The following is an 18779-nucleotide window of genomic DNA, read 5'->3' on the forward strand; positions in this document are numbered from 1 at the left end:
TCATTTTAAAACGCTTTAAAACGGGTGGATATGATATTTCTATAATTAATTTTTTATTTATTTATAAAATTTTAATTCTTTATATTTTTAAATTAATTTTTATGATTTTTAAATTAATTTTATTCACTATGATATTTGAATCAAATAAAAACTTAAGGGAGGTGGATGCCTTTCTTTAAAACAAAGGAGATTAACATAACCTGAAAGGAATAAATTTAATTTTCCCAATATATATTAGCAGAAATAGTTACTTTATCTTCAAAATAAAAGTTAGATCAAAAGTAAAATAATATAAGGATGATTTATTTTATGATTAAATTGAAATCCTCATTTTATAGTTTCTAATGTTATAAACCAGTTTAGAATTTCTTGTTAAATGCTAAAAAATTACGGAAGCACTTTATTGTTTTATTTTTACTTTTTAATTATGAAATGTCAATTTGCTCTATTTTCCATTTTTAAAATATTTGTGTAGGGAAGATTGAAAATAATTTTTACATTCTATATTTCTAATGCAAAACTTTAAAAGAAAACAGATTGAGAAAATTTAAATAGAAATAAATTCCTCCAAAAATTCCTCTTTCGTTTCTTTCGTTTTTTTACATTTTATTATGCAATTTTTGGAAGAAAATTTTCTTCGCGTGGATTCACTTTTTATGTTAATAATTTTGTTAACATGATGGTAAATTGTGTGAATTTTACAACTAAGATATAGGATATAATAAACTATTCAAAATCATTAAATATAAACTAATTTTAAAAATAAAATATAATTAATTGTTATATTAACTGAATTAAAAATTATTTTATAAATTAAAAAAAGTTATTGCTTTCTAACTTAATTTATATTATTGATCAATTATTTTTAAATTGGTATTTATTTAGCTATCAATTCAAAATTTGGTATTTATTTAGCTATCAATTCAAAATTTGGTAGAAAAAACTTGTAACTAATTAGATACCAATTTAGAAATTATTTATCAATAATATAAACTAATTTAGAAATCAATAATTTTTTAATTTTTAAAATAATTTCTAATTTATTTAATATAATAACTAATTAGTTTTAATTTTTAAAATTGATTTCTATTTAATAATTTTTTTATAATGATTTATAGGTGATGATATTTTTATAATATATGATATTAACTTTTGTGGTTTTTTTCCTTTAAAATTGTTATGTCTTACACCTTTCCTAATTATATGTTTTATTTGGACATAAACCCATAATTATCTTCCCATTCATATCACAGAAGCCCATAATGTTGGGCAGGTTCTTCTCACACCTCTATATCTTTTTTATGTACCTCCATACTTATTGAAATTTAAAATACCAAAATTACCTGATTTTCTATTGATATTTTTTTACATTTTCGTTGGAGACTTTTTTCAATTACACAATTCAAAAATTAATATTTAAATTTTGAATTAAATAATCTTAAATATCTAATCTGAAATATAAAATTTGTATTTCAAATTTTAACATCTAGAATACAATATCTATTGAAAGAATGACATCTAGAATACAATATCTATTGAAAGAATGACATCTTTATTGTTGTGTGAAAATCACATCTTTTAGCTTACCGTTCCTTTCTTGATGAACATCATTATTTTATGATTTACATTTCTAAAGTTGATATTACAAGAAAATCATGAAATAGAAATCAATTTTTAGAGACCAAAATAATTAGTTACAATAGTAACTAAATTAGAGACAATTTTAGAAACTAAAAAAGAATTGGTTTCTAAATTAGTTTCTATTAATGTTAAATAATTTCTAATTTGATATCTAATTAGCAACTAAGGTTTTAACTACCAATTATTTAGTTTCTAAATTTGGTCTCTAAAACCTTGGTTGCTAATTAGATACAAATTTAGAAACTATTTAACAATAATATAAACTAATTTAGAAATCAATTTTTTTTTAGTTTCTAAAATGGTCTCTAATTTAGTTACTATTGCAACTAATTATTTTGGTATCTAAAGTTTATATTTCATGATTTTCTTGTAGTGTGAGTTTTGGATGGTGAGATTTCTAGTGCATGGAAAAAAGTGAAGAAGAGAAGAGATAAGAGTGGTGATGCAGGGTTTCTTTTATTAAGGGTCAAATGATAGTTTCACCATCCCATGAAGGTGCAAAAGAAAATGTGGTGGTGCAAGAAGAAGCTTCCTACGTTGTTGCAGGGGTTTTACTTAATAAAATTTTAATATTTACTAAATGCAAGAAAGGAGAGAAGATCTTTAATGGATAATTCTCAATGTCCACATTATTTTGGTTGTGTTAAAATAATGTTATTTTGATGCTTCATTGTTATAAAATTGAAGATTTATAACATCAAAATCAAGCCATCATTAATATGTAGATTGAAGATAAAGGTTGACTACAAGTAAGATTGATGACAAAAATTAATTGGCAGTAAAAAATTGTTAGAAGTTTGTAAAAACAATTAGTAAAAACTTTAAATTCTGATATATTTTAAGTTTACAAGTACACACTATTAATAATCTTAATTATTTATGTTTGCAAATGGAGTATATTTGTTGTTTTTTTTATACTATACATAGTTTTTTTTTCTATATCTAACTCCTTTCATGTATACATGATTTGATTATATAATTTTATATTGAATTTAACTTGCTGATAAAAAAAATGAATTTAACTTTAAAAAGTAAGTATAAACCTTACGGTGAAAGTATTTAATAATGATAAATGTGTTTTAAGTAAAAAGGTTATATACAAAAATTAAAATAATTTTATTTTTTTCTTTTTCTAAAATTATTATCTTTTTAAATCATAAACTTCTTTTTGACTTTTTCTCAGTAATTTTTTGACAATGTTAACATATTTAGTTTTTCTCTTTTAATTTATTGGGCTTTGTTTGTTTGGTCAAACTTTCCTTTTCTGTTTCAGTTAGGTCTTAATTTTTTTCTTATATATACACCATGTATTTTACTCTCTAATACACAAGTAAATAAGAATTTCTTTTGTATTTTCTTTTCTATGCTTTTCTCTCTTTTATGCTTAAGTCATTGTCTCTTTTTCATTTGCAATTAGGTTTCATCATAACCTCCCTTTCTCCATTGCGATTTCATGCGATTACGTGCGCTCCATTTGATGCACCACATCAGACAAGGAATATTCATCTTCATTAACTGTAATATGGTATCAGAGTTATTTCAAGCCTATCCTAGCGAGTATTTGTTGGGTTTATCAGGCCACCCGCTATCGGGCCGCTATCGGACCACCCATAATATATAGTCCCACGCACGAGTTGACAGTCTCGGCGTGAGGGGGGGGGGGGTGTTGGAGATCCCACATCGACTAGAGATTAGGACATTTCATTGTATATAAGTGGGTGCAAACCTCACCTCATTGAGTTAGTTTTATGGGGTTGAGTTAAGCTTAAAATTCACTTCTTAATAGGTAATGCTTTTCATATTTTTTTTAAGATAATTGAGAGTAGTATATATAAACTTAGTCGAAAAAAACTTTGATCAAAGTTTTACTTTCTGAAAGCAACCTTGACGATCTTCAGCTCATTCTTTTCTTTAGAGACAGATTTCTTGAAAAACAAGACGTTGTCAAGTAAGAAAAGTTAACCTGAAATTGAATTAGGTTAGATGGTTATGTAAGTTTGAAAGAGATTAGGTGTTTTAGAACATACATGTTCACCATATTAAGATTGAACTATTGAAATATTACTTGTATTAGGGAATTAATTTTTTTTTAGCTTTCTTGAGTGTAAATATTATGGTGTGATATGGCCGTATGTATTTGTATCTCTATGGACAAAGAGAGATGTATATAGTACCTTTGGTTGTACAATTTATGATCTGTCGGTTGTCTCTTCATTTCTTTATTCAATTCCTTTTGTTATTGGTGCTCGATTGGGTAGACTTGAAAAAGGTACTCTAACATTCAAGTAAGTACTCTGTGTAAAGAATGTATATTGTAAAGCTGACTAAAGCGTACCTTACACCTCTGTGAAGAGTTTATTTATAGTGTTTAGTCATGAACTCTTCTTGTGATGGGCCGAATCAATCAAATATTAGTTGCTAACTGACGTATAACATGATCCCTAATTTATAGGGAGATATATTGATGTCACCTGAATTTGGTAGAACATAATCATAATTCGTAGGGAATTTTCATAATTGTCCTTTATTGAGTGCTTTTAATATATATTAATGTAGTCGATCGGTCATCGAGACCAAGTGACATGACTTATCCGGTACCAACCAGTACAATATTAGAATTATCGTTGAATTGTGATTTTTGAAGTATAGAAATTTTATATGGAATTTAATCTTATATATATATATGATTTGATTTAAACTTGATATGAAAATTATTTAAGTTGAAAACTTTGGTTTATAGTTCTTTTATAATTCTATTTTTAGTTGTTAATATTTACATGCATATCTTAATGAATTGGTTGATCAAGCGATATAAATATAGTAAGGATTGAATTTTGATATAGTGTTTCTTCGGTCAAGCATCTAAAAGTGATAAGATAAAATAATATGTTACATCTAGAAAAATTGTTGAATAAAGCTTTTCAAAATGTTTTGAAAACTTTATGCAATAGGATGAAGATTAGATGATTGGGGATGATCTTCTAATAGTAAAAAAAAACATTTCAAAATGATTTTCGCAAGAGCTTGAAAATGAAAGTTGATGGTTGCTACAATATTAAATGATTAGGAGTACAATACCTATAATTTTATATTAGTTCACGCCAACACTAAGTTATTTGTGTAGTTCTCCTTCTCGTAAATGACCCACTAATCAAAAACTTGATTACAAGTATTATCACTTTCATTTTTTTACTAACACTGAGTAAACAAAGTCGCTCCTAACTATCCCATTTATTTCCTCGACTACTACAAAAAATAGTTTAAAAGATCATAAGGAAAATTCTTTAAAGACAGGATATGAACAATGAACACTCCTTGTCAAGAGAATAAATTTCAAGAAGTGAAGGTGAAGGCTTTATAAGAAATGACACTCTTTTTGTCGTTTATTGATCTTGCACTTAAAGAAGCTTTACGATAGTTTTTCATGCACAACAATTAATTTCGTTTAGATACACATAGAATCACTCATTATCACTAGTCCTTTCTATATGGGGGAGTGTATATTTATAGATGTCTTGAAAAAGATTATTGTAGCTTATATTCAAACCTTTGTCCTTATGACAACGATTTATTAGAGGTAGTTAATGTTGTTAGAATAGGTGGCTTGAAACAAGAGGGGAGGGGGTGAATTGTTTTCGTAAGATTTTCACAAATATTGGTGTTAGATTGAAAACTCAATTAAATCAACTAATTGATTAACCTGTTCAACTGATTATAAAAAGCATATAAGGTGTATAACCAAAATATAAATCAATATTTTCGAGAATTCAATTGATTGATTTATACACAAAACACTTAAAGCAGATTATATGACAAATATCATAGTAAGAGAGAGATAATACACAAGAGAATTATACAGGTTCACTCTTAACCAAGAATTACATCCACATCTCACCACTGAGAATCCGCTAAAGCAATTAAACAAGATTACAAGAACAACCAAGAGTGTTGATCTTCAACCCTTCAAGAATACACAACACTCTTAACCACACACAAAATTCATAAACCCTATCTTTATCTATTTACAAAACAAAACAGTAAAGAAGAATGAAGTTTGAATACACTTGGGTTCGATACAAATGAATTGACAACCCTTAACCTACTTTACATCACAACAATGATCCAAGATTCAAATGTAATCTCCAAGAATGATTTTAAAACAGTTTATTTCTCTCTTTCAAAAAGTGTTCTTTTAAATGATTAGAAAAAACATCTTTATGTAAGCTAAGAAAGATTGTTAAAACAATTTGATCATTTAATGAAATCAATTTAAATCAATTAAAAAGTTTGATAAACATAATAATTTTTTTAAATCATTTACTTGATTTTTGAAACTAACTGACTGTTTTCTTTAACTAATGAAATCACTATATAAAAAATTGGTTCATTTATCGAAATAACTAGTTGATTTCACTTAACAGAAAAGACAAAAAAGAAAACAAATCATTTTTAAATCCTTAAAAACCTTTAAGTGGTTTCATTCGATTGATACGATAAATCAATTTGTTAAAATACTTGTTATAGTCAACATACTTAAATAGAAGTAAATTCAATTGATTAATATACGAATGAACTAATTAAAATAAACACAAATTTGGAAAGCAAAGCATTTAAAGGAGATTTTAAACAGGTTTACTTCGATCATTATGAGATGAAAATTTACAAGACAAAATCTACCTTGCTAGACACATACAATAGCAAGTCTTCAAGATAGATTTGGAAATCATCAAAGCTTCCTTGTTCAGTAAATGTAACACCCCAACTATTATATAAATAGTTATTACTTGATTATAAATTGGGAGTAGCTTTTTTTGGTAATAAGATTATCTTAAAGAGAACATTAATCATAACATAACCTCATAGATATATATATATATATGTATGTCAATATATTTGCATCTTTATAATTGTTCATAGTACATTACAAAACCATATAACGTTTGCACAATAATAAGAGTTCTACATCAGAGTACAAGATTCCAATATTTGACCATTTATACTTGGCAAGTGGTTTTAGGCGAGTATTTGGAGCGCTTTCCACTCATATGCCCTAATTGTATGTGCCAAAGATCTTTGGAGTCTGTAGCAACATTTGCTTCTCCATAACAAATTTTTTCCTTGCATAATGTATAAAGATCCTTCATTTGAACCTATAGTAATGACTAGGTTCCCTTTTTCTAGTTTCCACTTTCCAGTATCAAAGTGACTTATAAAACTAGCATCATCCAACTTACCCATTGAGATAAGGTTGAGACGCATTTCTGGAACATGCCTCGTCTCCTTTCGTACAAGCTTGTTCCTGTGTAAAACGATATCATCAATACCTACAATCTTACTTGTAACATGGTTTCTCATTTTCACAGTACCATAATCACCTTTCTTGTAATGTGAAAAGAAATCTTCATATGGACTTACATTGAAAGAGGCACAAGGGTCAACAATCCAAGAGTAATCACCATATGCAACATTTAAGTAATTGTCTTCTTCAATGAGAAAAATAACATTGTCTACAACAATGACTGTGGTTGGAGTACAATCCTTCTTCTTTGGATCAACTAAGTTTGGATGGACAATTCCAACTTTTTGGTCTCTCTTCAGAAATCTGCATTCAGATCTCTTATGACCTTCTTCATTACAGTAGTAACAATTATTGTTCTGGTGCAAGATTGAGACGACCTTTGGCTTTGATTTTTCTTCTTCCACGTGATTCATATCTCCCATGAGTTTCACTTCTTTCTCGTTTCTCTATAACATTTGCTTTAAATTGAAATAAAACATACTTTTTTCTTTCCTTCTGGATTCTTCATTCAATAGACTATCTGAAACAATGTCTATTGAAACCTTCTCATCTCGATCTGAGTTATGTGTCATAACTTTCAGGCAACGAACGGAGTAGCAAAAGTGTTTGTAACTCATCCTCAATCTTCACATCTATCTTTGTCAACTGTTTGAAAAGACCCTTGAATGAATTCAAGTGTTCCATCATACTTTGACCATCCTTGTAGTCAAGTTTCATCAGTCTTCTGACAAGAGATGCTTTATTTCTTGGAGTTTTCTTTTGAATCATATATTCAAGTTTGACCACAACCCACAAGCATTTGTGTATATGGGCACATGCTCAAACAAATTTATATCAATATACTTTCGCAAAAACTTTTCAATTAAAAAAGTTCTCAATCTTTGTCACTCTTACCTTTTGGCTCGTCTTTGCAAGAAATGGGCTTGTGCTTATTCTTACACTATAAGTGATCCTCCATCATGGGCTTCCAATAGGAATATTTGTCTTCTGTCAACTTAAACATATCTCAATCAATAATGGCTCATTCCATCTTGTATCAGAACCAGGCTATGATACCACTGTTGAAAAAATCAGAACTAATTCTTCCACCTTTGTGTAGATACAGCATGGGCACTTATAAAAGCATTAAATAGACAAAAGAAAATATAGCAATGTTCTCGCTGGTTGACTCCAACAGCAGCTTTGGCCCTTCAATCTTGCCTAAGAATTGTGCCTTCTTGGTCTAGAAATCCTCTCACCTGCAAAGACAAAGGGGCGCCCTAGCGTTCGTTTGCACTCCGACGCTCAAGTCAGTATTAGAGCAAAGAACAATAAGTATATAAAGTAGTTTCAGTCTTAGAAACTGTGTACCTTACTAGGGTTCTTAGCACCCTTTATATAGGTTGAAACTAGGGTTTACCTCTGTTTTGTTACCCTTGTCTAGGGTTCCTTGGAGAATGTCCTTGTGCCGCTATCGTGTAATCTTAGCGTATCTGGCACATGAACTTCCCTTAATTGGAGTGCAACGAAAAACAGAGTGGACGCCTAGGTACCAACTTGTGCACCTAATATCCCACGCCATTTGTTTCGTGGGTGCCTTAAGTATCCATGTGTCATGCATGCAACTTCCCTGGAAACCCTAACTCTAATGGGCCCTTACGCCTCTTAGGATTATCCATGGTGTTGCGTCTTCATGCGCCATATACACCAAGTGCATGGATCCCTTGTGACTTAGGCTTCCCACATATCTCTTGTCTTTAACTGTTATCTTAACGAAATTCGAGGGCTCATCTTACGGGGCCTTCCACTACATCCTGACGGCCGATGTCCGATCTTCTCCCTCTATTGGTGAGGTCCGATATCGATCTTCAACATCGGGCTTAGGGTAGCAACCTTAAAGACTGACCAACTCCCGGGTATGTGTCTGGGGTCCACTTCACGTGGCTCCCTTCCATTACCAAGTACTAGTGCGCGATGTCTGAGGTCAGCCTCTTAGTCGATGACCGAGGATCAGTCGGGACAAGCAAAATAGAATATTGAAACCGATAATTTTAACGTGGGAAAATCTCCTCAACTTGAAAAGTAAAAACCCAGAGGACCTAGTACAAAAAATGCCTACATTATGAACATATGATTACAATATTCGTTTCTTTTACTCTATGAGGATAACACTTAATATCATCCAACAAGAAATAAAATCTTGTCTTTCACTAGGATTTCTAATATAACATTATGGTGGATATCAATTCTCTTATTTACTTTCTATATTTTTCTTCTTGGTTGCTTACATTTCTCTTACCCACAAGTCGAAGAAGAGAAAAACTTCTTCATAAAGAGATAATGGATAATAAATGTTTGTCACATTTTCAAAATACATTAAAAAAACTATCTTAATAGGTTGAACTTCACAGTAAAAGAGATATAATTTCAAAATCGTGGAATATACAATAGATCAATTATCGAGATTTATTGATCATGATTTCCCAGTAATTAAAGAAAAATTTCCAACAATATAATTTCTAATTTCTCCCATCAATTAAGGAGAGATTCCTATCAATTTCTAATTTAACTAATTAATAGAATTATAAGCATAAACAAATAATTCTTTCGTTGACAAAAATTTTATATGATGGCATTTTCTCAATGGAGTTTTTATTTGTCAGAAAGTGACTTGTGTTTCGGTTTAAAGAGTTTTCACATCCAACACAAAAAGCATAAGAAACTATAAAGAAAAATAAAAAAATATCAAAAGTAGTAAGTAATAAACATATACTTTTTAATAAAAAAATCAAACAATTCATACATAAAACCAAAACATAATAGAAACTCATCTGATTGTTATGCAATAAAATGAGGAAATCTTAGAAGATATGTGCAAAAGAGTTAGAAACTGACAAGACATAGAAAATGAAATTGTTATAATTTATATCTGATGATGTTTACAGTGTGAATGGGACAGACAGAAGCAGCCTCCAACTGTAAATGATGTATTGATAATTTGAAGATGAAGGGGTGAGGTCAACATCAGGTGTTAATGAGAAGGGTGGAATGAACAGTGGATGTTGTGCAATTGCCTCTGAAATCAAAGCATGAAAGGGTAATAACTGAAAAGACACTTCTAAATGTCTTGCTTATGGGCCCTGGGTAACTATAACACATACTCACTAGTTCTCTGGCTTTTTTACCATCTAGCCATCAAGTCAAATCCTCTTTTTGGTTAAAGAATCATACTTTCAAACAAAAATATTTAACTATTTTAACATTTTCAATGAAGTATTATTTTTTATTTTCAATTCACACTACTAAAAAAAATCAATTTTAGAGAAAAAAAATAATTAGTTGTTATAGTAACTAAAGTAGAGATTATTTAGAAAAAACTAAAATAAATTGTTTACTAAATTAGTTTTTATTATTTTTAAATTGTTTCTATATTGGTATCTAATAGCTACCAAAGTTTTAACTACTAATTATTTATATTCTAAATTTGGTAGAAAAACCTTGCTAATTAGATTCCAATTTAAAAACTATTTAACAATAATATAAACTAATTTATAAAGCAAAAATTTTTTTAGTCTCTAAAATGGTCTCTGTTTAGTCACTATAACAACTAATTATTTTTTATCTCTGGTTTCTATTTCATGATTATCATCTTAAAAAAAAAATACATTAAGCAATTGTAACAAATAAATATTAGCATTTATTAAGAGTGTGATGTTATCTTAGTAAACTGTTTTTTATAAGATAAAACTATTTTTTACACTGTAATTTTTTATATAAATTTTAATTATACATAAATTAATTTTACCCTAAGAACCTTATATTTTTAATTTTCTTTTTGTTTAAAATTTTTTATGAAGAATATTCAGTCAAACCTAAAATGTCTTCATACAAGTGTATTTTGTTTGACATAAAACTTTTGCTCTGTATAATCATTTTCTCATCACAACTTTTCCAAGTTGGAAAAGGAAAGAAAATTATTATTCACATATGGGCAGTGTTGGCTATAATAATTATTGTGATATGTGTTCAGAGGTTTATGGTTCTTGATAATTTTGGGTATTGTTGCCTGTTTCAGAATCACAGAGTTGATGATTAGGTTAAAAGGGGAGAAGGTGAGGGCAATGCATCTCCAAATCTACCTTAAATATCTCACCAAGAAAAGTGGATTCCCTTATGAATACCACTGTAAATTATCAACATTCATATGCTTGCAATTATTGGGGAAACAAAAAGGTACAAAGAAAAGTTATTCTAAAATTAATTTCAATATCCAACTTTTGAGCATATATATCTAGTTTTCATAAAAGAAAATCTAATCTAACTTGAAAATCTTGTGCTCATTTATAAGTTATAAACAGACTCATATTTTAATAATAAAATTTTGACGAAATTTTAATTCAAAAAGATAATATATCAGGTACTCTTAGTTATATTAATAGACTTAAACTCATAACAAAAATAACCTTAATTCTAAATTAAAAAGTATACACATAGTCTAATAATTGGTGTGGAAATAATAAAATTGACTGTCACTATCCAACCTTTGGATTTCTTTCTCATTTAATTTTTTTTGTACATTTTTGTGGTACAATATCTGTTATGATTTGAATATATTTGTCGGTTTTTCAATAAATCTAATTCTAAGTAAAATAAATTTAGAATATGTGGTCATATATCACTGATATCAGGACCAAAACTTAAAAAAAAAAAAACTATTAGGTTTATCTTTAAATAATGTCATCTAGATTGATTATGGTCCACAATTATTTAGTAACTCTTATATTACATACTCCCTCCTTTCGTTTCCTTTCTAAATCTGAGATTATTTTTACAAAAAATAAACTTTTATAAATAACAAATTTTCCAATTATACATCTTATTTTAATTAATTAATTAGGGTGAAAAATATCCTTCATTAAACTTCTAAAACAAGGGAATAGAGGGAATGTTATTTGAAAAAAAACACATCAACTACAGTATATTGTTATCTTCCTTTTTTTAGTAGTTTCTTTAGTTTTTTTTATGATAAAAAATGTTATACGACTATCATACAAAAATAGAGTAATGAAAAGGAGATATTAGTTGGATAATGATGAAGATGTTACTTAGAGAAGATAGATGAAAACGATAGTGGGAAAATACTAGTATTTAAGATGGTAATTAAACTGAAGTAACAGATATGGTTTCATGAGCTAGCAGTAGCATTTTTTATGTTGACCAAGATGCTTGGAGAGCAATTCTAATAATCTGGAAAAGGCAAGGGGAATCTGCTTTGAATGAAGCTTTGGAAAGAAGGAGCAAAATGCCAGAAAGTAGAGCAACAAGTCTTTCAAATTAAAGAAGAAGCTCGTTTATCAACACAATATATAAATGGTGCAGGCCAAGTTAGTGACTAAGTTGAGGAAAACAATGCAACAACACATGGGTTATGAAGTTGTTTAGTGCCAAACAAGTGATGCATAATTCAATGCGAGAGAAAATATAAGGCAAAAGAACAGAACCCCGAGGCAGAGGGGGTGGTGCTTGTTCACTTCAAAATCGTATAAAAAAATATCTTGTCTCCTTTTCTTGCTTTACTACAAAGCAACTATAATAGTAATACTTCAAACTATGGGGGCACCATAGTGAGTTAGTGAGACTAAAAAAAATACACACCCAATGCAAAACCAAAGAGTTGTTGATAACTTGATATGATATGCTTGTGGTTGAGTTTTTGAGGGAATTGCCAATGTCAATGCCGAGGCAAGCCTTGAGCAACCAAAACCACAACCAAATGTCGAGGCAAGCTTTCATCACAAACCATCACCATCACCCTCACCTGCAACACCTTCACTATGTTCTTCTCTTTGCACTTCTTGTTCCTCTTTCCTTTGCTGCAAATGATGAAGTTACTGCATTGGTTTCATGGATGCATATCTCTTCCAAAACTCCTTCAGCCTTTTCTAGTTGGAACCCTTTGGACTCCAATCCTTGCAGTTGGTCTTACATCAAGTGCTCTTCAGCAAACCTTGTCTTAGAGATAACCATTCAAAATGTTGAGCTAGCCCTTCCCTTCCCTTCGAAAATCTCTTCCTTTCCTTTCCTTCAGATATTGGTCATTTCTGGGGCTAATCTCACTGGGACTATCTCACCTGACATTGGAAACTGTTCTGAGCTTAGAGTACTTGACCTTAGCTCCAATAGTCTTGTGGGTGTCATTCCTTCAAGTATTGGGAGGCTCAAAAACCTCCAAAGCTTGAGCTTGAACTCCAATCATCTCACAGGGCAAATCCCAAGTGAGCTTGGTGATTGTGTCAATCTCAAGACCCTTGACATCTTTGATAACAGTCTTAGTGGAGATCTTCCTGTGGAGCTTGGAAAGTTGTCAAATCTGGAGGTTATAAGAGCAGGAGGGAACAGTGGCATTGTGGGGAAGGTTCCAGATGAGCTAGGAGATTGCAGAAATTTGACAGTGTTGGGTCTTGCTGACACAAAAATTTCTGGTTCATTGCCTGCTTCCCTAGGCAGGCTAAGTAGGCTTCAGACCTTGTCTATTTATGGCTCTATGATCTCTGGTGAGATTCCTCCTGAAATAGGGAACTGTTCAGAGCTCGTCAACTTATTTTTGTATGAGAATGACCTCTCTGGTTCCCTGCCAAGAGAGATTGGTATGCTCCAGAAGCTGGAAAAGATGCTGCTGTGGCAAAACAATTTTGTTGGGGACATTCCTGAGGAAATTGGCAACTGCGGAAAGTTGAAGATTCTTGATGTTTCCTTAAATTCTCTCTCTGGTGGAATACCCCGAAGTTTGGGGAAACTCTCAAATCTTGAAGAACTTATGCTGAGTAACAATAACATCTCTGGTTCAATACCACCAGCTCTGTCCAATCTCACAAACCTCGTACAGTTGCAGTTGGATACAAATCAGCTATCAGGTTCTATTCCACCTGGGCTTGGAAGCTTGGCAAAGCTAACAGTGTTTTTTGCTTGGCAGAACAAACTGGAAGGTCCGATTCCATCATCGTTGGGAGGTTGTAGAAGCCTTGAGGCTTTGGATTTGTCATACAATGCACTCACTGATAGCTTACCCCCAGGCCTGTTTAAACTTCAAAATTTAACAAAGCTTCTGCTAATCTCTAATGATATTTCTGGCCCTATTCCTCCTGAGATTGGCAACTGCAGTTCCCTCATTCGCCTCCGGCTTGTAGACAACAGAATCAGTGGGGAGATACCAAGAGAAATTGGCTTCCTTAACAGCCTTTATTTCCTTGATCTGTCTGAAAATCAGTTGACTGGGTCAGTACCACTTGAGATTGGAAACTGTAAAGAACTGCAAATGCTGAATCTAAGCAACAACTCCCTTTCTGGCGCTTTGCCTAGTTATTTGTCTTCTCTCACAAGGCTAGAGGTCTTGGATGTTTCTATGAATAACTTTTCTGGTGAGGTTCCAATGAGTATTGGCCAACTCACTTCACTTCTTAGAGTCATCTTAAGTAGAAACTCTTTCTCTGGGCCAATTCCCTCCTCAATTGGGCAATGTTCAGGTCTTCAGCTGCTAGACCTTAGCAGCAACAATTTTTCAGGGAGCATTCCACCAGAACTTCTTCAAATTGAAGCACTTGATATTTCTCTAAATCTGAGTCACAATGCATTATCTGGAGTGATCCCGCCAGAGATTTCTTCTCTGAAAAAGCTGTCAGTTCTAGACCTTTCACACAACAATCTTGAAGGCGACTTGATGGCCTTTTCAGGGCTCGAAAATCTTGTTTCTCTCAACATTTCCTACAACAAAATCACTGGTTATCTTCCAGACAGCAAGTTATTCCACCAACTATCAGCAACAGATTTGGCTGGAAACCAAGGTTTGTGTCCTAATGGTCATGATTCATGTTTTGTTAGCAGTGCTGCTATTACAAAAATGTTGAATGGTACTAATTCTAAGAGGTCAGAGATAATCAAACTGGCTATTGGACTGCTCAGTGCCTTGATTGTTGCAATGACAATCTTTGGAGTTGTTACTATCTTTCGAGCAAGGAAAATAATTCAAGCAGACAATGATTCTGAGATGGGAGGAGATTCATGGCCTTGGCAGTTCACTCCATTCCAAAAGGTAAACTTCTCTGTGGAGCAAGTCTTAAAGTGTTTGGTGGAATCCAATGTAATTGGAAAGGGGTGTTCAGGGATTGTTTATCGTGCCGAAATGGAAAATGGGGATATCATTGCTGTGAAAAGACTATGGCCAACAACAATAGCTGCTGCAAAATGTGATAATCAAAGTGACAAGTTAGCAGTTAATGGAGGGGTACGTGATTCCTTCTCAGCTGAGGTAAAAACTCTTGGTTCAATTCGCCACAAGAACATTGTAAGGTTCTTGGGTTGCTGTTGGAACAGAAACACAAGGTTGCTTATGTATGATTACATGTCAAATGGGAGTCTAGGAAGTCTACTTCATGAACGAAGTGGCAACTGCTTGGAATGGGACATAAGGTTTCGGATAATACTAGGAGCAGCACAAGGTGTGGCTTATTTGCACCATGATTGTGCTCCTCCCATTGTTCATAGGGACATTAAGGCCAACAACATCCTCATAGGCCCTGAATTTGAACCATACATAGCTGATTTTGGGCTTGCAAAACTTGTAGATGATGGAGATTTTGCTCGATCTTCAAGCACACTAGCAGGTTCCTATGGTTACATTGCTCCTGGTTAGTATAGTACTACAACCCCAATACTCCAACTAATATTTAGTGTTTCTTTTATCACTCACCATTAAGAAGAGTCTGAGTAACAAAAAAGAACAAAGCTAGTATATTTGAACAAATGTTTCACATTCTTTGTTGCATTTTACGAATAAATAATATGCACTGATAGTGTAAAAAGTTTCATTTTGAGGTCCAATGCAATCTACATACAGGGTAAATGTGTCGACTTAGGTAATAATTACCTTTAAAGTGATACTAAGAATGATTTCTGATTGATTGAAAGTCTAAAAACCTATTACATTGTATGTCTGTTGAACTTATCTTTAACATTCTTTTTCTGAATATGCTATCTTTCACAACATGTATACTGACATCTATACATTATTACCTTTTTCTGTATCTGGGGATTGAAGAGTATGGGTACATGATGAAAATAACAGAGAAAAGTGATGTTTATAGCTATGGCATTGTTGTACTAGAAGTCCTAACAGGGAAGCAACCAATTGATCCAACAATACCTGATGGACTCCATATTGTTGATTGGGTAAGACAGAAAAGAGGTGGAGTTGAAGTGGTGGATGAAAGCTTGAGAGCTCGACCAGAATCTGAAATTGAGGAAATGTTGCAGACCTTAGGAGTGGCTTTGCTGTGTGTGAACTCAAGCCCAGATGACAGACCAACCATGAAAGATGTTGTAGCAATGATGAAGGAAATTAGACAGGAGAGAGAAGAATATGTGAAAGTTGACATGCTTCTTCATGCATCTTCTGCAAATGATCAACAAGATAAAAATCTTTCTAATGAAGAACCAATGTCAATGATAAGCACCAGCAACACAAATCTGCATCTGCATTACTCTCCCCATCGCCCTCAAACACCAAAGTAACTTTCAAATAGTCAATATAGCAATGAGACTAGGCAACTAAGATTTTCTTAGCAAGAATGGTTTCAATCATGTTGTCATCAATTAATTCTGCTTCGTAATTTTGGTTTCCTTGTGTATAAGGATTAAGGTCTGATAGTTAATGAAGTAATCTCTGTTTATTATATACCATTTTTTTGGTACTGAAGTACATATAAACAAGCCATTATAATCTTACACTTTATGAGGTACTTCCTTTATAAGAGAGTTTGAAGAAACTCTTAGAAGTTATAGTTCAACAAATTCAACTTTGTGAAGTTTGTCTATCACCTTTGTTTGTCATCAGTAGCTAAAATGAATTACTAGTACAAACCTTTTACTTTGAAGATTATCAAAGGATGTAGACAATAGACTTCTAAAGGGAAACTAACAAATCACCAATTCTACATTTTATCAATTTTGTTTTTCTGTTATTTGTTTTTGTTGATTCTGTAACTCTCAATTGTATTTTTATTTGTTTCTCCACCACCTCCCTCTCTTTGTACATTTCTTGGAGGTAGTATAAGATCTGTTAGGCCGACCCTAGGTAGCACATTCTGTATATATAGTTAGCTCTTTTTTTTTTCATCCAATGAACAATTACGCACAGTTATAAAATACAGTGAAATTTCCATCCTTTTTTACCATTTTTAAATGCACTTGTAGTGCTCTTAGTAGTGTTATGAAATACAAGTAATTAGGTTAGTAAGAAAACTTAATAATAACTATTAACTGTAAAGACTTCAATTTTCCTGATGGATCCTCTATCATCCTTGTATAGAGTCTTCTCCCCTGCAGTGCAATAAGAAAGCCAAATATTTGGTGAACAATTCAACCAGTTGAAAGTCATGGTCATGACTGTTACAGGTAGAAAAAGTCACAAAAATAGTTCTGGAGGAGGCAATGTGTCTCAAAATAAGGGAAGTAGTGGTCGAGACAATAACATAAAAGTGTGCAATCATTGTTGTGAAAAAATAGGATATACCATTGGTACATTAGGAAAACATGTTTCCACCCATTTCAAGTTTAAAATAAGAATCATGGTAAATGTCATACTAATACAGTTTTTCAAGGTACATATTTTGGTTAGTGTCAAATTCAGGATAAGAATTTTCTTAAAATGATTGACTTACATAAAATGCAAGACACTATGATCCCATCTTATTAGAAATTTGAGTTTAAGTGAACGGCCTTCACATGATATTTGTAGTGTAATTCATTATAGGTAACCTTAAAACTTATTTTCTCAACAGTGTATCTAACACAGTTTATCTAAATCTGAAAAAAATAAGTATTTGATGTTAATCATGTTGGTATTTGGTGATATTCAATATCTTCTATTTGTCCTTATAAATATGTTTTAAACTATTATAAGTATATTTTTAATGATGATCACTTAAGATTTATATAGATTTTTCTTTTAAAACAAAAATTTGAATATGTTATAACCTTACAAAACTTGTTAGCTTTGTTCAAACTCAGTTTGAAGTTTCTATAAAAATAATAAGTGATAAATGAAACTAAATTCTTCAGGAATGATTTCTTTAAAAATAAAGGAATAATGCTTCAAACTACTCTTTAATAAACCAATATAGAGAGAAAATATGGTCATTTACTATATGTATCTATAGTTATTATAATAAAATCTCATTTGCCCAAAATATTGGATGGAACATTCATTACAGATAACTTTGTGTTAAGGGGTGTTCTTTTTCACAATCATATATTTCCATGTCACAATAACGCTCATATTCATGATAATAACCATTTCATGGAAGAATAACTCAATGCAAACAGTCATAACAACTCAACCTTGTACCCCATCAAGATCTAAATGGTGATAATAACAATGATCATGAAAACAATCTTGAATTACCACATAAAGTGATCCACACAAAACAAATTGTTGAGAAAGAACCTCACACAAACCAGGATCCCTTACATTTTCAAAAAAGTTAAATATTCTTTAATTCAGTTGTCTTTATAATAATCTGTGATATACTAACTCGTTTTTTTTTAATGTCATTATCTTTTTTAATTTCTCATTATTCATATTGAGACACATTCCTACCTAAAGGCTATCAAGTCTGAATGTTGAAGAAACACTAAAGTTTTTGAGAAATCTGCTTTGAAGTCAAATCAAATTTGAATAACTACATCTCTGACAAAAGATGAAACACTATAAAATTTGAGAAATTTGTTTTGAAGTCAAATCAAATTTGGATAACTACATCTCTAACAAAGGATACAAATAGGTGTTTAAAATAAAACACAAATA

At 31.3% G+C, this 18779-nt stretch overlaps 1 protein-coding gene across 1 annotated transcript; it reads left to right on the forward strand.

Moving 5' to 3' along the window:
• The first annotated feature begins 12154 nt into the window (after nt 1-12154).
• LOC137826010 (LRR receptor-like serine/threonine-protein kinase RGI2) lies at nt 12155-16649 on the forward strand. The gene is made up of 2 exons (XM_068631849.1): nt 12155-15603; nt 16014-16649. The coding sequence occupies exons 1-2, from the start codon at nt 12615-12617 to the stop codon at nt 16484-16486; spliced, it is 3462 nt and encodes a 1153-aa protein (XP_068487950.1). The 5' UTR covers nt 12155-12614; the 3' UTR covers nt 16487-16649.
• Nucleotides 16650-18779: the final 2130 nt, after the last annotated feature.

Source organism: Phaseolus vulgaris, chromosome 8, assembly GCF_000499845.2.
Source record: "Phaseolus vulgaris cultivar G19833 chromosome 8, P. vulgaris v2.0, whole genome shotgun sequence".
NCBI lineage: Eukaryota > Viridiplantae > Streptophyta > Magnoliopsida > Fabales > Fabaceae > Phaseolus > Phaseolus vulgaris.

What these genes read in the sequence shown, in the direction of transcription:
- LOC137826010 (XM_068631849.1), top strand. Translation starts at nt 12,615, where the DNA reads ATGCTTGTGGTTGAGTTTTTGAGGGAATTGCCAATGTCAATGCCGAGG. An exon ending in CTATGGTTACATTGCTCCTG is followed by an intron (nt 15,604 to 16,013) that starts GTTAGTATAGTA and finishes TGGGGATTGAAG; the next exon opens with AGTATGGGTACATGATGAAA.